Source organism: Amia ocellicauda, chromosome 8 (assembly GCF_036373705.1).
Source record: "Amia ocellicauda isolate fAmiCal2 chromosome 8, fAmiCal2.hap1, whole genome shotgun sequence".
Lineage (NCBI taxonomy): Eukaryota > Metazoa > Chordata > Actinopteri > Amiiformes > Amiidae > Amia > Amia ocellicauda.
In genome coordinates this window covers 29,684,545-29,708,333 of record NC_089857.1, presented here as the reverse complement: position 1 = coordinate 29,708,333, position 23,789 = coordinate 29,684,545, and the positions used below count along the sequence as shown (strand labels likewise).

The 23,789-nt window shown below is 36.3% G+C and overlaps 1 protein-coding gene across 1 annotated transcript in view; it reads right to left on the bottom strand.

The window, feature by feature from the left end:
* trabd2a (TraB domain containing 2A) overlaps positions 1 to 16,795 on the bottom strand; it is a 72,174-nt gene extending 55,379 nt beyond the window's left edge. The window contains exons 1-2 of the mRNA XM_066710968.1: positions 15,732 to 16,795; positions 12,926 to 13,486 (exon numbers count right to left, since the gene is read on the bottom strand). Of these exons, the coding sequence (XP_066567065.1) occupies positions 12,926 to 13,486; positions 15,732 to 15,836 (666 nt within the window). The 5' untranslated portion in view covers positions 15,837 to 16,795. The remainder of the gene's footprint in view (positions 1 to 12,925; positions 13,487 to 15,731) is intronic.
* Between the last annotated feature and the right edge of the window lie 6,994 nt (positions 16,796 to 23,789).

Below are 23,789 nucleotides of genomic sequence, written 5' to 3'. Positions count from 1 at the left end.
TTTATGTCAGCCAAGAATTCCTTCCACAAATGCAAAAAAAGCTTCCTTCAGCAGCCTGCCTTTCAAATTGATAACCGTCTTTTGGATTCATAGAATAAACTTGAAAAGATAAGGAGAGCAGTGTTTTGGCCAAGCACTTCAAAGGCATGAGATAGATATCTGAAAGAATTATTATTTTATTATTTTTTCCTCTAAGTTAAATAATAGATATAAGTTATCTGAAAATGTGACACTGATTTGACACTGGAACTTTTCTGTAAAAAACTAAATAAAAACAAAAAACATAGTTTATCTTGACTTCAAAGACCCAATTTTCTGGGCTCACGTCAAGGCAACAGACCATCACATCCCCAGTTGTCTAAAAATGCAAAAGTCTGTCAATCCAGGCAATGAAAGGACTGCTTCAGAACTCAACAGAAATGAAAACAAAATACATAATTCTCAAATCAACTTATCTGAAAGTAGTGGCCTTGAGAGCTATATTGGACAGATCTATATCATTGTTTTGACACACTTTTATGATCTTGCCTAATTTCAATTTTAGAATTGGCAAGTATTTGCACTTTGAATTTTAACCAACCCAAGGCTCACTGCTTCAACCCCTGAATGAACCCGGGAGAGAGGAAGACAACATCCAAGCATCCTCCAAATGAGCACTGTCAAGCCATCTGGTTCTTTTCACACTACAAGCCCGCAGAACAAACAGCAGAACTATTGTGTCCAACAGAGGACTGAAAACACCACAAGCATGTGACTGGGTTCACTGGTGCATGGCAAGGCGAAATTTCCCCCACCGAAATTAACCTATCCAACTCTCTGCTGTTTGGCTAATTGTGCACTGCTCCCTGGGAACTCTCAACTTTTATGTTGAGACTTCCCCCCAGATGGCAGACAGGTCATCCCAGAGGGAAGACCACTGACAGCAGCACTATATAACAACTTTCTGATCTTCATGCTGCCTGTTTATGTTACATTGCCTGGAGGGGAGGCAACCATTAAGCCTAGGCCTCAAGTCGTGGACTCCCAGAGATTTATTTTCTCCAATAACAGGCTGTAATCCTGTAGGAATTGTTGTTTTTTTGTTTCCTCTGTGCCTAATAGTTTATTTTTATATTTTATATTAATCACCATCTTATATTGTGCTTTTACTCTGTGAAGTGCTCTCTGGCAACATTGTGAAGGATGCTATATCAAATGGTACATAATGCTTTACAGCACCTTTGACCCTGCAAATAACAATGTTACAATTATCTGTAGCAACACCATAATGATAATCTCACCTGTACTGAAATCCTTACCTATCAGAGTCTAACTTTGCACTGTACTCTATACACATATCATACAATGAATCTGTCTACTGCATAACTGCTTCTATTTTTTAATGGCTTTCAATCCATCTGTCTTCCGAGTGTCAGAGCTGTTTTGGTCAACATGTTCATGGAAGCATGGGGATTTACAAGCTCTGATGTGAAAAAGCAGAATCTAAAAGTTCCTTTGAACCCAAAATAGACCTGTTTAACCGTTGGCATCACCCTGGTGGTGGAATTGACCAGAGGGTGGTCCAAAAGACTTTTATGAGCTAAAATCAAAGTAGATTTCTCAAGAAAGGAATTTTTAAGCTAAGTGTCACCGCCTGGGAGTTAAGAAGGTGGAGCGCATGTACCACGTGTACAAGGTCTATGGAGAGTCCCGGTCCATCAAGTTTTGTAGGCGTCTTCAAACAGTGATTAAAGATCATGTTCATCTTGACTAATTGAGCTTTTTATGAGCACATTTTGTAATGTATGGTAGAAGTCTAAAGACCATGCAGATCTCCAGGACTGGAGTCAGAGACCCCTGCCTAGGGAACCTTATTCAGCAAACTTATCATTTTGTGAAATCAAATATTTCACAGCGAGTGTGTTTATCCATCTCAAATACAGCCACACGCTGGAGTATAACTGGGCCTAATTATAACTGCATTATGTTGAGGGTCACGTCAGCCATATGTTGGAGATGTACTGATTTTGCTTTGATCTCCTTTCGCTGATCATCTGATGCAGTTTAAGGCAAGGGGTGTTAAACTCCTGTCCTGGAGGGCTGTAGTATCTGCAATTTCTTTGGTCCAACAGGAGCTCTCAAGTACTCAAATGATTTAATTTTTTCAGTTGAAAACTTAGCAAAAAATTATTTTGCAAGATATTGTACTCACTAAACATTCTGGAATCTGAAGAGAAGAATTACATTCATCCAGTTAAAAATGTATAAGACTAAGGGATAAGAATACGGGATAGAGGGATTTGTCATCGTATTGAGTGCCTCCACAAAAATGTTATGTTTCAGACTGACACTGTCTTTGATGAACCCTTTCATTTGGTGACAAGATACTTAATAGAACTCTTAGTCTTTATCCAGATGCATTTCAAAAGTAATCTCCTTAAACAGGCTCTGCAACTGTCATTCAAGAGCATGCCCTTCATTTTTTATTATCCTTGGAACCAATCCTGGAATTCCTATTAAATGATAAATATATGTGTCTTGTGAAAACACTGAAGGGAACACTGGTCTGGGATTTAAAAAGCAGTACATAATCATGGCATAAGGGTCTTAAATTTCTGACCCATAACACATTAATTACATAATTCCATTTATTTTGGTTTAAGTTGCACACCTGTTTGGATTGATTTTGCCTTTACTTTTCTGATTATTCAATATTTAGTTTGGCACCTGCCAAATGGAAACATTAAAAGAAGAAGGAAACAAAAAATCAACTATAAACTATGGATGAACATGTGTAGTATTCCACGACAGACGCTCATTAGAGAATGCTGACTGTTAGTACTAAAACTTCATAGTTTGTACACAATTCAGAGGAAAAGCAAAAAAACAGCATCTGACACATTGCTGTTACGAATGTATTAGCACATTAAGTGCTGATGTGTATCTGCTAATAAAAGCAACAATGCCCTTGTAATTACTGATAACTGTTACAAACACATGGTAATTGCAGGCTGAATGCAGGTTGGTGCAAAGAAATCCCAAAGCAATTGTTACATTTTCCCAGCTGCATGATCTACAAACAATAGAGCAAATGATGGGCTTTTAACAGCTTAAAACAAACTATAATTAGTATAGCTGCCACCATGTTGTTTGGGCATGGGCTTAAGGTCCGTCTCTATGATTTCCTTTACAAGGTGACACCACATTACTTATCTAGAATAATTCAAATTACTGTATGTTTCTCACATTAAAGTTCTTACTACAACCCCCACAACAAGAATACCATTTATATCATTATTAAGTTCTTAGTTTCCTTTGTGTGAATGAAGACTTTGTGAAATTTTGTATTTGCTTAAAGTTAACATTAATACAAAATTGCATTTTCTTTAACATCTATGACAGGTTTAATGTTGATCAATAGTCGCCAGCAAGCCACAACCAAGTTCTCTCCTTACATTTGCATAATCTAGTGTTAAAACAAGGACACATTATAAACTCAGGTGTGAGCTTCAGAGGATTTTGTTACAAAACCTGGAAGTGCCTGAAGCAGGTTTCAAAAGACATCCGTGGAAATCCCGAAGACATAGTTACATAGTATAAAGGCTGCATATCTGGAAACAAATCCAAAAATGTTATATATACATTTGGGTATTTGTTGTAATGACAATTTCTCTTTGAATCCCCTAAGGTGGCATATGATTATATTACACCACTTACGAAGAATAAATACTTGGCCTTCACAATGACACTGCTATACAAATGGGCTTACCAAAAGAGATCACGCCTGTGTCATGCATGGTCTTACAATGTGTGTGTTTGGTCAACTTCAGGGTGCCTAGCAGGCTATTCTGAGAAAGGCAGCTGTGAGGACTTGTCTGAACTAACCTACCTGAAGCAACCTGGTTAAAAGGAGTAATGCTATAAGAAACACTGTAATCTCAACTTCATTTTTTGCATTTGTTACAGTTTTGGAGAGTCTGAAAATTACTTAGTGTTTTATGTTAAATAAAAATATGATACTGAATGCTGTTGTATTCAAATGGTTGGTTACTATGTAACTGTAACAATTTAATTTATTTGAAATTGAAATCCATTTAAATATACTACTAAAATGTATGCAAAAACAACATAGAAATGCATGTCTAGTAACTACTCAATGGTCATTACTTATACATAAAATTACTTCTGTATTTTTGGAATGGTTGAAAATAAAATACAAAACAATTATAAAATAATATGTGTGTATCCTTACCACCTATAAAAGTGTCAAGTCAGCTTGGTTGGGTTCCTGTTTTTAAGTTTAATTACAAGACAATTAACATTAAATAACTAACATACAGACAGAAACATGCATCTTCTGTAACTGCTGGTCTGTGGTTAGCCTGCTGAACCCTGATACAAATTGTGAGTCATGGAGACTGTAACTTGAGTCCAAAGTTACAGCTATTGCAATCCGTAATAACAAGCAATAGCATGATTTAATAACAATGAACTCGTTTTTGTTTTGATCCATCTTGCATTGATCCACGAAAGCATTCTTGACTGGCACATCACTATTACACAACATAATTTGTAGTGTCATTTTATTTAATATTACATCATTAGCATAATACTCTGTAAGTCTTTTACCCTTTTGATCATGTTTAACATCACAGAGTTCAATCTTTCCATGAATTCCTAATAGGAGGTTTTGAAAACAAAGGGAACATATAATGATAGTCAATGTACCAAGTAATTTGTTGGTAGTCCCGTGTTATACTACCTGAAGCAGAACCTGAGAGATGCCTAAATAAACTTTCATGGTACTGATGTATTCAGCATGAAATATCACATTACTTCTACAATTTAAAAAGGTATTCAAAATTGTAAGAATAATTGAATCCACATGGTTGCACAAGAAATAACAATAAAGTAAAATATAAATTATTTGGAAAAATTAACCTACATTAATTTGAATGCAAACAGAGTGAGTACACAAAGTCTGCATGGCTGGATCTTTGAAATCAAGATAGTTAAAGAATCAAGATTTAAAGCCCACCAAGTGTTGTAATAGTAAAGGGAAACTGGCAAGGCTCAGAAAAATATGGGTTTATGTGTCTGTACGGGCTGCTATAGTATATAAGTAAATTATATACCACTCTTCCAGATTGATTCTATCATAAAAGCAACTTCTAAATGTAAAACTTTCCAAATCATGGTGAATGTCATAAGCCTTCATGTATGCACCTTCAAGGTCTCAGGATGTGTTGTATCAGAATAGGAGGAAAACTACAAATTCACCAGATTTTTCTTCCCTAAGGCAACTCAAGTCATTATCATCAAGTCAAATGACTGTTAGGGTTTCTTACTTCATAGTCTTACTCCTTGATAGTAATTTTAGTTTCTGTCCACAGCACACAGTGTTGCTGTGTCCATGACTGCAGGAAAAACAGTGAAGACGGATTACTGCACAGTGGAGATTGTTTGTTAAGTAAGCGATCCGTCATTCAAAAAAGGGAACAAATCATCAGTGGTTTGATACCAACGCCATCCTACCCTTCAATCACTTTGAAGAATCATGCCACTTGCCTAAGCTGGTTTGTATGAATAGGCTATGAACAGTGTTTTTTAAGTTTATATATATATATATATATATATATATATATATATATATATATTGAATGTGGGATTGTTTACTTGCACAACTTGACATATCTTCCTGCCACCGTGGACAAAGCAACACTACATGTTGTCTGTGTAACTATAATTCCTATCAAGGAGTAGGAATATGGAGTAAGAAACAATAAAACTTGGTTGACTTGATATTAATGACTTGATAATAATGAGTTGCTGTGGGGAAGACAAATCCAGTGATTGTGTAGATTTTTCCCTATCCAACACATCCTAAGACATTGACATGAGGCTTTTGACATTCACCATTATTTGGTAAGTTTTACATTTTTAAGTTTTCAAAGTTGCTCATGTGATAGAATTAACATACTTATACACTATAGTAATGTGTACTGTTTGAAATATCTTACATTCAACAAACTCTTAATTACTTAGGTGTTTAACTTGTTAACATATTTTATTCCTGGGTTGGTAGGATTATATTAAAATGGTGGATTGAAGAACAAACACCGTTCATACATAATAAAATTCACCAGCAGATATATTTCTCCAGAGCTGGAAACATCCTGCCGTTTCAGAAGCCAAATTTAAAACTTTCAACATCCTTGCCAGAAAGCGTTCAGATGGAGAATTTCCCAGTTGGAATCCAAAACAAATAAAATAGTTGTGTTTGCTCCTGTGCTTGTTCACCTCCTCAACTTTTGCCAACTCTCTGATCCCGTTTGTGTTGAATTAAAAAAAAAAAAAAGATAATCCAAGGCGATCCTTTCTGTCATCTCAATGTATAGATTCTATCATCTATCCTTCCATCATAGCAATGACATGTACATTTCCACATGTCTATATATGAGGCATTCTGAGGTGTATTACCTGCAGCCCTGTTCATTTCCTGATCAGCTGATTTCACAGACCTTGATTTGAACTAATCTTGGATAACCCTACCTTACATAATAACTGTCTGTGAATCCACCCCTAAATCTACATGACGTGATTATGTTACCCTTGTACTTCAATGCAGATTCTTGTAATATTGCAAATTACATATAAACATAACAATAACTGTGAAAATAGGAACAGAACCTGTTCAACATAATCTTTTGTAAGAATATTATATATAAATAAAAAATATCTATTAATATTGTATTTGACTACACAATAAAACAAAAACTAAAATTGTCGAAGTTCCAGATTACTATTGCTAAAATGTTCAATAAGTCAATGAGTATAATATGTGAGAGAGAGTTTCTTGCATTGTTTTGAACTGTATAGTTAATATTGTTTTTACTTATTGTGGACATAGTGATGTAGATATTTATGGGGGGGCTTAACAAAAGATTTGAATTAATCATGTTTTTTTTTTTTTCTTTTCCTGAATGTTTGATGCATTGGCTGTAGTTCTAGCCAATCATACTAAAGATGTAGCTTGCATTGCCTACTAGTTTTGTTTGTTTGATTCATCCCAGCGATAATGGAAGTAACAAGCAAATTTCAGCTGCGGCAACACTTCACATGCTCATGAAAGGGTTTTGTGCTTTCATCTGTGTGAAATGTAATTAACATAGTTTAAAGAGCTAGTGTGTTCTCTCTCTGTGTAAGGATCATTCATCTTGAGGGTGTCAACCATTGAAGTTCTCTCATTACACTGTGGTCTCACTACAAACCTTTTTCTTCTCTTATTTTTTTTTTTTTTACTTTTTTCAGCTCACTAAGGAACAAAAAAAAAAAACCTGAGGCTGCAGAAGTGCGTGCTGGCAAACTCATCACAATAAGAATGGCATCTTTAGAGTTACGGGGGGGATAATTATATCTTTAATACTAACATATCAAAAACAGAATGATCAATATCTATACTTGTATGCCAATAGTTACTATCCCATGCCATTGAAGGGACTTTCCATTTGAAACTGTTTATTAAAGTAATCCAGATATTTGGATTGATACTGCTTTTAAAAAAGCCAATCAAAATCAAGAGGTGATGTTTTAATACCTTCTTCTATGGTCTTTTTTCTGATTCGTCTGATTCATCCAACGACAGTGAGAAAACATCATGGGTATGACTACTTATCATTGTGATATACCTTATAAAATGGCCATGTGGTATATTATTATATTAAGAAATTATTATAATAATCAGGTTGTTATACATTTTTATGGGGCTTATCGTGACATTTCTGCTTCTCAACACCTTGGCATTGAAATGGTTAACAAACATAAAAGATCCTGTAAATTGGAACTACTAGAATGACTTGTGGCTTCTTTTAGATTCATTATTCATGAATTTTACAGCATATTGGACTGAATGAAGAATTAGATTTAGGGCTTTAAAAAAAATCATTTATATTCTGTTATTGATTTTAAATGATCTTACTACAATTCTGTACACTGTGTATACAGTTTTTCCCTTAGGATATTTCAGTTATGTATATAGGTAATTAGATTATGTAATTTTCTGCTTGTTTATTTTAATCAAATTAGTTTACCGATTCTTGTTCACAGCTGTTTGTGGTTATGTATTCTGTTTATATTGTCTCAGTCATTGTATTTGGACGTCCAGATGAAGTTCAAGTTGCACCAAAGTGTTGGGAGATTTTCTTTTTTATATATATTATTTCATGGGTTTAAATACTTACTTTTAACCATAAGGTGTTATCATTGCTTTTCTTCATAATGCTTTCTGTGCAAAACCATTATGACCGCCCTTTCACTCCAGCAGAAGTGGTTACATTTAACATTTGTGTAATTATATGCATATGTATACAAGTATGCGTATACTTTATGAAAAGTGAAATCAGAATAAAAAACATGTTTCGCTTAAAAATATCTGTATTGGGAACTGAAGTGTTATACAGATTATTTTCTGGCACTGTCTTGAATGGAAAAGTATTCTTTACATCTAAATACAACTGTTGAATATTTTCACTCACTATTAAGGAATACAATTTGATAGTTACATCTTCTAATCCCTAGTATTTGCTTAGTTTTGCATCAAGAACATTCTGTTGTATAAGAAGTATGTGGCATTGAAACAAAGTAATTTTCTCTCTTTACTTTAAATGCAAGTTATTGAAATTTGAATAAGTCCCATTTTGCCATGGAAAATGGAAGCATTTCAATTGTGGTCAAGGATTATTATAATTAAGATTAAATTATAATCATTACTAAACAATTTAGAGATGAGTTTGGTATGGTGTAAAAGGATGTTATGTCTGTTTCACAAAAGCTTATTTTATGTGTTGGCCAACTCTGCTGACCTGAACTGTGTGTGTGTGTCTGGATGGATGGGTGTCAGGGGCGTTTGAGAGGTGGGCAGTTAAATATTTTCTTAAATGCCACTACCTGAATATTGATAATTTATGATTGAATGTAATGTATTTGTATTGTATTTGTTCTGTATAATCCTTCCGAAATATTGATATTGATGGATATACTTCAGGAGATATGTGACAACTTGTTCACTCATTGTATTATCTAGTAAACCTGTGAATGAGATTAATTTTGAAACTCTCTGAGATATTGAACTCACCATTTCCGAAATGCATTTAGAAGGCTCACTGTATGAAGAAAAGTACTTTTGTCACTGGTCTCTTCTTTTTGGAAATATATGAACACATACAATTTCTCATGCCAGATTTTGGATTCTAAACACATTCTTAAAATATTAGGTCAAAATAGTATGTATAAAAAGCGCCAAGTCTCTAATTTAAAAAACACATATCAAACCCTAGATGTCACATATTTGAAATCCATGTGTTCACAGTTTTATAAGTATCCTCTGTAATTATTTTCAAGAAAATACGAGATGGTCAGGTGTAGGACTGCTGGAATACTGGTCTTGTTGACATGTAATAACCCTGTCACTGACTTTATTTTAATATTTAAGACACGTTAACAAAGATGTCTATTGACAGATACAGACCATGTATCTTAACATAGTTATTTCAACAGAACATCTTACAAATGCTTTTGTCTACAACAGTATGCAAACCAGCGGCCAAAACATTAGAAACGTGGCATTTTTGCAGGCTTGTGCATATTAAACAGTTGGTCACATGTTTGTATGACAATCCTCATGTGAGGCTCAGAATGTACAGCTGGCACATCACCACAGTACCATTCTGCTCACTCATGACTACACCAGGTGCTCAGGAGAGATTTTCTCTGTTGAGTCTATCTAACCTCTGCCTCTGGTGCTCCCCGGTATGTCTGAAGAAAAAGAAGGAAAGAATTTTGCCCTGACTACCTAGTGTCCACTACAAAGTTTATTACTTCCCTGCTATGGAATTTCATACAATGGTGTTGGTTTTCTGTACTTTGTAAGTGCAACAGTAAGTTCTCATTAGTCTGCTAACACCTTAGAAACCAATTGATGTCAACCACTTCACATCAGAGACAATGATAGATTTATCATTCAGGGATATTCTGCATTATGTCAAAATGTCATTAAAGCACTGAAAGAGTGGTTATAGACCAAGTCCATCAACAGTCTACCATGGCTGGGGAACAGTCTACCAATGCTGGGAAACAGCCATGATTATAATCCCAGTGAGAACTGCTGGAAGAGGATAGGTGATAAACTTTCCAAGAAGCAGCCACAGACACGAAACTGTAAGAATCTATCATGCATATTTGGTTCCATGAGATAATTAATCACATCCAACAGCTAATTTAATCAATGCCAGATCGCTGCTGTGCTACAGTTAAGGAAAAGGGCGGATCCACACAGCTGTACAGTGTTTGTGTTTACTTTGCATTTACCATTGGAACATGATCAATGCTGTATATTTGGTCAAATTATTACATTTTCAGCTAGTTAAAATAACCAAATGTTTTGAATGAATTTTATAAAATGTATTTCAACAAATTTTGAAACCATTTGCAGGACAACTAATCAAATACATTAAAACAGAAGGGTTCAAACACTAAACAACTGTTGTTAACACTACTGTTTGTGTATTTGTTTTTTGAATGTTTCTAATTTGTTTTTAATTGAGATCACACACTCATGAGAGAGAGAGAGAGAGAGAGAGAGAGAGAGAGAGAGAGAGAGAGAGAGAGAGATGTTTCATGGGGTGAAGCTAAAATACCACGTTCAACTCCCTAAAAGTTACAAAAGATAAGGCCAGGCACTGAGGTCTTCAGTAACACTTCAGCAGAAAGGATAACATTTTTTCCATGTATTAATCACTAAAAGTAAAGCTGTGGAACTTGATAATTGAACTTATAGTAGAAGATACTCTGAACCTCCAGGTACCTAAGAAGCCACAGGGGTCACTTGAATGTGGCGAGTTAGCTAGTGCTGCCCTCTGGAAACTCCTGACCAAATTCAACAATGGCACAGGTGTGATAATAAACAAATAGAGGCCTACCATATATTATTAACCTTCAGGTCTCAGACTGAACCTCCAACTTGTCCCTTACGTGTCTCACTATTGCCCATTGAGAGAAGCCATGACTTATACTCTCAATATCCAATTCAATGACTTTAAAATTGAGTCTTAATAGAAAGGCTCTTATATTGTCTTAGATCTCACAAATGTGCTTACAGGGGTTTCAAATACCTTCACTTTTCTAACAACTGATAGTAAAAAACATAACTGTAATAATTTTTTCTCAGTGCCATTTCTTGGAGTGAAAAGAAAAACACATAAAAACTACTTTAGTTCTCAACTGGGATGTATTTGCATAGTTTGGAATGTTCCATGTAATCCAGTGTAGACACAAGTGATTGGCAAGATAAATCGATTGTTTTTCAAATAAGAACACTTTTTAAAACAAGTATACAATACACATCAAATGATTGCTTAAACTGATATGATCAGAAAAAAATGCCAGTTTAAGTGAATCAGACAAATTCCTTGATGTAAAGTCACATTTTGCATGAAAGGAAATCCACTCTAGACTAAGTGTGATCAGTTTACCTTTTGCTTTACCCTGAAGAGGAATAAGTATGACAGCACATAACATCATTACAGGTATAAACAGATTATGTATATATATGTATATATACAGCTCTGGAAAAAATTACATTTTACAAATTACAATTACTTAACATTGATTACTGAACTTGGAGTGGTCTCTTAATTTTTTCCAGAGCTGTAAATATATATATATATATACCTATAAGTCAAAACACAACAAATGCCTCCATTAGTAACTATTTTAAAATAAATAACTATTCTTGATTTGTAAAACCACTGCTCAATATAAAGCAAAAAATACAAACTTACAAACATAAAATAGTACCAATCCTCAGTAAATGAGTATTTACTAAGGCCAACACAGACAAAATGTATTTTAAGATTTACTATTGCTTTACTTCCAAGTGTTACATGAAAGTGTTGTGTAATCCCTCAAGTTCCGACAGAGTATTAGAGCAAATTCCGAAAACTCAACATGTTCTTAATGAAACAGTTTGCTTTGAAGGACAGTCATAATTACAGGGCTTTTAGGCTGACAATCAACCAAGTTTTCATGTAAAAACAAGGAGGATTTAAGCTGAATTCACATGAAAACCATTATGGTCAAATTTATTTTAATAATGGAAGAAACACAAAAGTGGCGTATTTGTTCAGCTGACTCAATCCACACCTACTTCATTTCACAAACTTCCCCAGATGTCTGGGACATTGTATGATATTTTGAAATGCAACATACCAAGCACTGGTGGTCTAAAAGATGCCAACTGAAATATGTCTTTGTAAACAGCCCTTGATTTCATTTTTCATTTAATGTAAATGGTCATACGATACAGACTAGACTTTTGTATTATTGTTACCTCTGCATTCCACATTCCATTCAGTATTCAACAATGCTTTATCTAGATTTAGCAGACCTGAAAAAACGCTTTGTGCAAAATGGCAAAGATATCAAAGCATCCATGCAAGCTTTCTGCAATCTGAATACACTTCTCTTAAGAAACTGTAAGACAAAAGAATGCACTGGCTCTGAACACATTGACAAATTTCAATGAAATATGCAATTTAACAATCACATTGATACAAGATTAGTGGAGCATTACTGAAAAAATTAAACTGAACCTTTATTATGTACTTCCGAAAAGCTCCTGCAGAAACCAAGGCAGAATATGCACTATACAGAACACAGTCATTTAAGGAATTTTGCCAATGGTGATCTTTTTTTTAGCGAGACACATACACAGCTAAACTAAGCATTTGACTTAATGGGCTTAGGCATTTATGGAGGCTTTACACCACAAACGCAGGCCTCTAATTAATAGATTAAGCATATTTAACACTGGTATTTTTCTGCAGTTCTTAAATGACAGTCATTACATTTGCACTGACCCTCCTATAGTTCAATGACCCCTGCTACTCACCTGTGAGAAGTTCAATCCATTCAAAGGGTGGCACTGTTCTTCCACTTTCTCCACTGCCCCAGTCCTCTTTCTCATTCGCTCAGCCTCCTGGGCCAGGTACAGATCCAGCACAGGCACCCCCCGGGTCTTTATATCCGCCTCTGTGAGGGAATTCACCATTAGCATCACCCACACTGGTCTCTTTCTTTCCCAGTTACCAGCAATGGCATTGAACAAGTAGTCTGCATACAACCCCTTTCCCCGTTGGTCAGGGGTCATCCAAGAGGGCATCATTAGTTTGACATACTCCAGGTGGCGTTTGAGACGTCTGTAAATGTCTCTTGGCAACACGTCCTGCAGGTTCTCCCCCTGGGGTAGCAACTGGCAACTGGTAAGGGCGGAGATGGTGTAAGGGTCAGTCAAGTCCAGCTCAAAGTAGACAATGTTGCTCTCCTGGAAAGCTTTCTTAGAGTTGTCTGGGATGAAGTCCCAAACCCGGGTGTAAGGAACGTGGATTGTGCCAAAAAAGTAAGATGGAGGGTCTCTTTTGATGGTCCACAGGAAGGAGTTCAATTCACTTTGCTGTAACACAGAAAAATAAATTAACTACATCAGCAGTAGTACAAAAAAGGCCTGACAGCACACCATCACCCTCACCCCCTACACCAAACCTTACAAAAAGACAGTGCCGGAAAACTAGTACCAAATCCTTAAGTGCCGGAAAACTAGTACCAAATCCTTAATTTTCATCTATTTGCATGAATTACTATAAAAAGGTGTTAGTGGATATGATATGGATAAGACATTTTTATCAACAGTCTATTCATAAACATAATTGTAGGACTTGTATCATAACCAGGGAGACATTACAAAAACATCTAACTTTTTGACAAACTAAATACCATAATTCCTTAGATAATCTTTTGGTAATGCTCAACTGTACATTAAATACATGATTGTGGATGAAAAGAAAGGGTTCTTTTCCGTTTAAGATAGTCACTCATTTTGAACCAGAAATATATTTTGTCGATATAACTGACATCTAATGCAGCAGCGAGGAGAGCACATTGTGACTGTACAGTTACCCACATATGCCCTCTGTGGTTTGGTTAAGGCTTTGCTTAAATATATAAACTATTAGGGAAGAAATCTAGAAAACACTTACTTTACAGCCTCTATAAAGCTCATGCACTTGAGAAAAGGTTAAACTTGAGGAAAAACTTTAACTGCAGGTGTAATGCATCATAAGCACAACTTTACTATATATATATATATATATATATATATATATATATATATATATATATATATATATATATATAATTAATTAATACTTTTAAAACAATGAAAAGAAAGGTAGGCTACCACGGTGGTTTATAAATATCTGGATGAAAGATTAACCTTAAAACACAACCTAAATACAACCAAAACTGAAGAGAGCATCAAGAGAAAGGTGCCTCCAATATAGAATAAATTGTTTTGGAAAATACATGTTCTCAAGTGGCTTGAATTATGAGCACTACAGGTGAGCTGATGTTAAACTACCTGGCTGAATACCAAACATAAAGCACGGTTTGCGGACAGACAGTAAAACACTATAGGACATTTATAAAACTTCACACTGAAGTCGCACTTTTTTATGTATGTATATATGTATTTATTTATTTATTTATTTATTTTTACCTGCAATATCACACAATTTGTCTTGTAAGGAGATTGCTCAAAAGACAACATTCAATTCCAACATGATGTACGTTATGGTCCAGGTATTTGTGCGGCATATGGGTAACCAGCTCTGTTCCTCGAATCCAACAGGTTGCATTTTAAAACGCATAAGTAACGCAAGACCTATACACGGTTTAACTGGTGCAATTAAGCAAATCGTCCGATTGATTAAGAACTGTGCATAAGTACTTCTGCCCCCCCTGTCTTGAGAAGAAACTTGTTGCATTTTATATTATAGAAAATGCAACGCTTTCGGAAAAATGTTTACTTGAAAGAGTCTAATGTAATTTAAATATCCGAGCTACCTAGCATATATATTGTTGTTAAGAGGCCTATTTATTGTTAAGATGGGCTTTCAAGTCGCAGATGTTGAAATGGCTCTTGATGTTAACTTGTTTGCTTCAAGATGTTTTAGATGAGTAATACATGTATTCAAAACGGTTACACTATAACTTATTTACTAATATGCAACATTTATTTTTAAATAGCTGCCCATAATAAATGTATCTATTGCATGTGTCCATTTAGTTACCATTATGTACATCTATTTATCCAGTTGGGCTTTGTCTAACCCCTTAAAACTACTAGGTCTTTGTATTTCCCAAACCACACCACATCCAGTGTCATGTAATGTCATCTACTTAAATGTTGTTTAATAATAATCCTAAACATAACGTTGGCTAAAGATGGCCTTACACACATCTCAAGACTTTACAAAAAATATATCAGTCAAAATCAGCAATCAGACTCAAGCAATACAATTATAACTTATTAATCATCATAATAATGATTAATATATAATGTCAAAAATAACAACAACACAGAACTAGCGCATGTCACTAGACGGATCATAAAAACAAATCAAGCCTACAAATAAATCAAGTGAGATCAACTGTACATGCCTAGCAAGGGAAAGACCATCAGCAGACATTACAGATACAATCACTTCTCAGGATGAGGGTGTTTTACACTTAACATGTTAAGAAATGTAATAAGCATGTTCCCATTGCACATGCACATGCAATTGAACTGCTTACTTAAAAGCAAGACAATGAACAATAGTGTTGAGTTAGTGTTGTTGTAGTTGTAGTTTTAAGCTTACCTTCTTGTTTAGTTCACAGTTTGTAGGGTCTCTGAGGCTCCTTTGGTTGGCTTTCACCAGCAATATTAGAAATGCATGGATAAATGCGCCCCAAGTGAACAGCATCGTCGCTCCAAAAGTAAAGGATTAAAGTATCGAGTACTGGGTACCTAACAACAGCTCTCCCAACAGGATCTTTTCACCAACTTCTTCAGCTTGGAGGGATTACAAATCCAGAGTTGTGTGGATGTATGTCCGCCATCCTGGTGCCGTGGGTGATCTTTAGAACTTTGAAAGTTGGCATATAGCGATTTATTTCTATATATGAAATGTAAATCCTTGATGGGGGAGATGCTGTCTCACATGCTCTTGATATAAGACGCTTTCTTCCTTCCCTAGCGTGTTACTGTACTACAGCTGCTCTGGTATGTTACAGCATAGTTGTGTCGGGTGTGCTTCTGGACGCAGGTATCACTTTATTTTGACTGGAGAGCAATCTGTTCCCACCATGCAGCTAAACTTGTTCACAGTTGCAGTCTCTTCTCACACTGCACTCCGGGTCCCCATTGGCCCGACAGCACCGGGGTCTATCCTGTGCACAACCCTGTGATCCCAGGATCTGTAAGGACGGTGAGGGGAGGACACACCAGCTACAAGTCACACGAGTCCTGATCTCTACTTTTTGAAAAGTTTAAATCTCTTGCCAACGCTTTCTAATCTCGCAAGGAGTGCACGACAAACGGATGTTGCAAAACTACAAATGTACCCTGCATGGAGGTGCAAGCCTTTTCTGATTCAGGACTGCCTGATCCTAAAAGCTTGCTTTCACCGGCTCTCTCGTCCTCAGTTGGTAACCGGGCTGCCAGAGCCTTCATGTAAGCTGGTCGATACTCCTCGATCACCGACGTCACAGGGGGACAGCAGTCTTGCCCGGGTGTCTCTGGCCGGATGTCTGCTGTTTCCCTGGGTTGTTTGCAGGGATCACTGAGGCTGACCGACAGCAAGTTTCAAAAGTTGCGTGTGCATCTCTCCCAGGACAGAAGAGCAGTGTACCTAACCCTACATCTCCACTGCACACTCTCCTGCTCTCCCATAATCTCATTAAAGCATCTCAGCCCCCCGGGCTGCCGGAGGAGGGGCGCAATTACTCATTGAGAAAATAAAAAGCTGGAGAAACTCGGCAGAAATGAGAGAGAGAGAGAGAGAGAGATGCATAGATGTATAATTAACTAATTAACTACAGTACACGCATTGTTGCCGGTTCTAATAAATGGAAAGGTATTTTGAATGGGTTGTATGTGAATGGATGAAGTATACATCTTGTTTTCCTCTATTGCGCATAGGAAAAAAATAATCAGACACACAAGCAAACTATATTGGATGTGTCAGCTATCTAAAAATGTGCTGTTCAATGCACCTACTGCATCTCTTCAATTAAAATGAATACAGTCATGCACAAATATCAGAAATGACACCAGTGTGTGTTGAATTTCAACGCAATGCATTGTATGAACAAGTTATTATTTTTAAAAACCCCTCAGGTGCTAAGCTGTATTGTATTGTTCCTGTCCGCTCTGGTATTGTATATTGCGTGTAATTAGGACGTTTGCGGGGGCTAATTAATGGAGTTACAATAGGCTGGCTGCAGGGGGGGCTCGATTTCCTGCTTTCCTGTTGTCAACATTATGCCTCGCTAATGTGCTGCAAACCACGTACTATTGGCATGGAAATTGGTTTGTCTTGGGGGGCACGTTAAGACACTTTATTTGTGTTGTAAAATGTAATTCGCCCACGACTTGGGCCCTAAATCCTGACCGTTTTCTGTAGACCTTATGTAAACAGCAAAGGTTTCTCCCCCCCAACCTGTGAGATGTGGCACCTTGAGCTGTGTGGCAAGAGGTCCACATAAAGCACGTTTGCTTTGTAATGTTCCCTCTTTTTGTCCTTTGACACTAAACAGTGGGGAACCCCCAACAGCTATTACATTCAATTGTATTCGACATTTAATGCATTCGAACATGTCATTATTCTATGTATAATCCAAAGGCAATACATGTATTGATCCATTCTGCAGGTAGGCCTATTAAAGAAGAAATGAGCCCCGGCTTTGGCGCTCTTTTGTGTACTTCACCGCCAGGGGGAGCAGAGAGGATCCCCGGACAAACCAGGCGCGTTGGACTGAATTGCTCGCTAGCATTGTCTGAACTTGAAGTAATTCTGATTTCATACATTGACATCAAAAACATTATATTTCACTGAATTTATTTGTATAAATGCAGAACATGCATTATTTTGATAATCTATTTTCAAAATCTGTCAAAAGTTAGCAATGTCTGGTTGATTCAAGATATGTAATATCTGCTTGTTTTTGTTCATATGATCAACTAAATCGGTGTAGTTTCATATTATAAAGGCATTTTCACTTTGCTATTTGCATAGCTGTCATTTTAAATACGGTAGTTTCTCCTTAAGCAGTAAACCCTTCTAATAATTAGTCTGGCACCACAGGTGAGATGCTTCACAGATGTTTCCTTGTTTGCCCACAAGTACAACATTTATGCAGAAGATAAATGCATATACATGCATAGCACACCAGTATTGGTTTTGTGTGAGAAAGAGTCCTAGGCATCATCCAATACAGAGAAGAGCATTTCAAGAACACACCATTTTCGTTTTCAAAAGCAAATATTTTAAGATTTTGTGGTCTGCAACTGACTATGCAGTGAAATTAGAAAATCACTGACTTTAGATAACTTACAATGCAAAAAAAAAAAAAAATCCAACATTATAATAATAACTCACACACTCGTGTTTTTTGGTTAAGAAGTCTCCCCAGAGTCCACCCACAATGGAAGACATACAGTGGCTTCCATCTCTGTTTAAACTTACGATACTTACTTGCTTTAGGCAAGTAAATTACGTTTTTGTAAATTACTTTTAATAAGTCTATCCATGCACTTTCAATCCAGCACAGGGTCGTGGTGGGCCGCAGACACAGGGGCACAGATTGCATGGCAGGTTACACCTTGAGCTTTCCAGCACAGGGCTGTACAATATATACATAATATATGGACAGGTTATACGTCCATATCTACGTTTAATGCAATTAGGTATTAAATATAAGTGCTCTGCTCTGTATTTTTTTTTCATAAAATGTTTGTTAATGGTTAGAATGGGGATATCAACTTGGATATCATTGATCATACATTTATTGTGCGGTCAGTTTTTGTTACATTAGGGGCTAGACCAGATCAAAACGTTGACCCACACATGAATCACATTTTACCATTTCACATTTTAATTAATAAATAGTAACACGTGGCTTCTAACAATAAATTCAACAGATCTGTGCTTTGCAATTGGCGGGCAGATCATATTAGGAAACTAAACTAAACGAAACTAAAATTCCAATCGATGTCATTAATATATATTTTCTGGAAAAATGCCTTATAATCCAAGATACATATTGTCTTTCTTGCTGTATTCGTTAATTGAACTTAGAGCAATTTGTCCATCTACATCTGAAAATCAGATTTGAGGTTGAACAAAGAAAGTTATTACCTGTTATAATAAAATGGGTATGATTTGCCTTGCTTGCCAAACACACACACACATGGCTCTATATTTAAAAAATGTTTTTTGGATTAAATCCAATGGTAAATGCCTATTAATATTTATTTACTTTTATAAATAATTCATTAAGGAAGGGTGTCAGGTTGCCACCTAGTGGCAGTATAAAGAATAAAACTATAATAATCCGGAACAGATTTCAATATTGGATGCATTCAATCAGGGTTTCCTTTTGGTGTTTGTTGTTGAATCACATATTTTCTCCCTATTTGTATTGCACCCCACTAATAAAAGAAAATAATTGAATTCATAAAGATAAAATAGAAATCCCTATAAATACTTTTACTTTACTGAACAGGATTAAACTTATTAATTTATTTATTTTCAGTTGTACAGGTCACCTAGTTTCACTGTGTAACACAGTGCACTTAGTTAATCAGCTGGTAAGATCTCACTGGCAAAATAGGCTGCAGCAAATGTTATAATCCTGTAATGAGTGCCACAGCCTTTAACCCTGTCAGGGATTGGAAATTCAAATATAAAGACTAACATTGTATCCTAGATACGGGGGAAAATTCATTCACATATGGGTTTACAATTGTAGATTAGGGCTGCCAAGTACATATGCATAGAGTAAAGGTGGGGCCCTACAATTCAGAGATTGCTGGTTTAACTCTGGTCTATATCATAGCTGACAGTGACCGGAATTGCCAAAGGGGTCACAGCTGGTCAGTTTCTGTGCCTAAGTAATCCAGTGTAAACAGAAGTGTATTGTCTAATAGTGTGTGTTTCACAGGCCCTGTGTTCTGTCTTCAATGATCTTGTGCTTTTACAAGGGGTGTAGTGGCGAGACAAGTTAGAAAACAATTGCAGATTACAAATATGGGGAGTATAAAAATAAATACAATGGTTAGGTCCAAGTTCTTTGGAAGAAGATAATATTATGAAGCTTCCCTCCATATAGCATATACTTTCTAGCTGCTGGAGCAATCAAGTGTTGTATATGCACACAGTAACAAGTTCCATAGTAACAATCAGTAAGCATAGATATTGAACCTTGGCGAGTTGTTAGCTATGTGTGTTGTGCTGAAACAAATAATTCATTGGGTTACATAGATCAAAGCTGGATTTAAAATGTGCATGTATTATAATTACCTGTAGTCACATGTGAAGCCTGTCTGTAGCCTGACCTGTGCACTCTTTCTGCCTTTACCCTTTCAACTTTTGTAATTTTTAAAATCTCTTTGTAAATCTGACTTTAAATCTAAAGAGAGAAAATTAAGTTGGGACCACATTGTTAAGTTTTCATTTTTACAAACTGAGAGGATATTGCATATGGTAGTTATGGTGGAAGTTTGCAGTTTACCTTCTTTCTCTCTTCTGAGCCACCACTTTTTCTGTACTGACAATACATATTGAGGAAACATTTGAGGCATTTCGCTGATTTTTAAATAAGCCAAAACAAAGCAATATAGCCATTAAATGATCACAAACTGGTGTGTTTTCAAAGAAGAGCACCCCATACTGGTTTACATTGCTGAAATCTAGAGTATAAAGTTTTTTTTTTTTTTTTTTTTAACTGAGCATCTTTGGCACAGATCTGCATTTGCAAGAATAGTTTCACCTGTATGGTTATTTGCTGGTCTAGATAACTTAAATGATTGCCATTGGAAGACTCATGTGTTTGCCATTCAATGTGTTATTATTGCTTCTGCTAGACTACATTCAAGAAAGAAAGAAAAAAAAAACAGTAGCTATGTCAAGTACAAGTACATCTGCTATAGTTATGAAAATATCCAAATAATTGGGGTCAGATTATTCTACAACAAAGCCGACTGAAAACCACAACACTATTGCTCGGTTTGCAGTAACCAATTCCCGTTTGGAAAGTGATAAGTTAATCATATGTATTCTTATATCTCATATCCCTTTTGCAAAATGTCCTCCAGGTCACAATTTTGAAGGATAGATGAATGTGGACTGGGTCTTGTGAAACTGCAGCCTTTTGTGATGCTACTGGCAGATGTCACTTCTACTGTATATTTTACTTCTGGAAGAGCCATATCAACCCACAGGCATTCTATAGCCACTTGATCTTTAAAATATGTATTGTATCATATCAGAGCTGTGTGAGTTTTGGGACCCTATTCTATGACATTGGTTGAAACCTTGGGCCAGTCAGACGTGCAGCTTGTGAACAGGCAAGGCAGGCAACTGCCTGGGGCCCCAGGCTGTTAGGGCCCCCCGAGGTTATTTATGACATAGCCCAATGGTGATGAACGCTGGTTAGAGGGGCCCACTGGGAATTTTTGCCTAGGGCCCCAACAGACTCTAGAATCACCACTGGGTACAATGGAGAAGTTGACTTTGGACTTTCCAGTATAATATTAATTCTAAAAATAATGTTTTATTGATCCATGAATATGAATGATATAAAGTCAACGTATGTATATAAAATCTATGTTGAGTTGCCTGGGCATACAGTAAGCCATTTAATAGTATGTCTCATACAGTGAATGTGATTTATCTCACATGAGCGCTCGCCACTTCAGCTACACTATGCAATTTACCGACAGCCCCTTAAGGTGCGCATGCGCGTCATGGGGTGTGTGCCGGCGCCGGTGTTCGGGCTGCGGTTGAGGGGCCGCGGGTTCAGCTCGTCTGTCACCGAGCAGCGCTGACTACACGCGGTCCTTCAAAGTCCCCTTTTTAGGCATTGTGGTGTATCTGGCTTATGCGGTGGTAGTTTGAAGGATATATACATTGTGCCGTCTTTGTTTTGTTAAAATTAAGTAGCCTAGAACTTTTTTTTTTACATGTTTTTATGGTAATATTCTGGTTTTAATCAGTATGCAATCGGCTTAAAGCAGTATTTAAGGAAATAAAAAACATAGGCGTTTCTGTTTGCTCTCTCGTGTTATTACAAAATGGTACATTATTTTTAAAAATAGTAAAGTTACAAATGTGCTTTTTTTTTTTTTTTTTTTAACTAGGCTGTACAGCATCAATTGCTGCCGAACAGTTTTATTTTGGTACTTTACTTATTTTATTGTTCGGCTGCTTTCCTGCGTTTTAAAATCGTTAAGAGGAACTCCACCGTGTGGTCCTCAGCGCAGTGCGGACTGCGCAGGCGCTTCGCTGTAGCCTACACAGCAGTCCCCCGAATACAATAATAACATACAATAATAGCGACAGTTCTGGGTGGTGAAAAAAAAACTTTTTATGATTACAAACCGATGGCTCTTTCGGAAAAATAGTGTGATGGGGCAATCGAACGTGCACAAAATGTTATTTTGTAACGCTTATCGTGACTTTCTTGGTTTCCCTCATTGACTCCCAGCAAAGCAACTCCAGATTTAGCACCCCCGTGACGTCACGGCATATTTCTCGATCTCTGATTTCTGGTCCGTAGAATGAGCTGGACATGAAAAACTGCACAGAATATGCTTCTATTTATAGAATAACATGAGAAATTATAGATTTAATACTACTAACTACAAGTACAGTTGCCTCAAGAATTATGCACATCCTTCGTAGATTACAGTGGGTTTTTGAAACATAAATGCAAGTGTACATTCAATGAATGCATAAATGAAGGACAACAGTACTATTTTCAAATATTCAGTATTCGACTTAGCAGAAATATATTTGTGCAGCATATTTGCATATGTGTTCGAAAACGAGGTTTAAAATTATTCATACCCCAAACATTCAAATGCAATAAATAAATACATCTGGAGGGCATTGTGCATGAATTAGTATTGTATTCTGCTACTGTGTGGAGATGTGACTAAACTTAGAACAGTACATTAAAGTACACTTATATTTAAAATAACTTATAAACCTTATAGATGTAGGCATTTAATACCAACCATTTGTATCAGTTGTAATTTGTTGTGCCTCCTATAACATTTAGTGGCATGACACCCCTGCTCTTAACAGATCTAATTGATAAGTGAGTATAGTGTTTTAAATGAGCATGAATTGTTTCAACAGCTACTGTACTCTCCAGGTGTGAACATGCTCCCACACTGAAATGGAGATTGTATATCTATATGTCAAGCGATGTGCAACGGAAATAAGGAAAACGTGCTTGTGTTGGTTTCCAGGCTTATCACTGTTAACTTAAACTTGGCCCATTGGATAGCATCCACTTTGCAACAAAACATGTGTTATCAGTGAACCAAGCAGAACATGTATGGCTTAAGTGATCCAAAACTAATAATTTTAAATGGAATTGAGCAATTCCTTAAATACAGCTAGTGTCATGACAAAGCAGTGAGGCAAGATCTGATGAACATTTTCCAAAACTATTTACACTACAATTATAAAAAACCTCACCTCTGCCAGATCTTGCATTTACAAAATGTTGTAAATGTGCTGCAGGCATTCAATATGTTTTGAAGAATCTACTGACAGATTTTGTTGTAAGACTGAGAAAGCTTCTGCAGTGTTCCTCCAACAGATGAGCTTAAAGGTAGTAGAACATAGTCTTCTAAATCAGCTAAA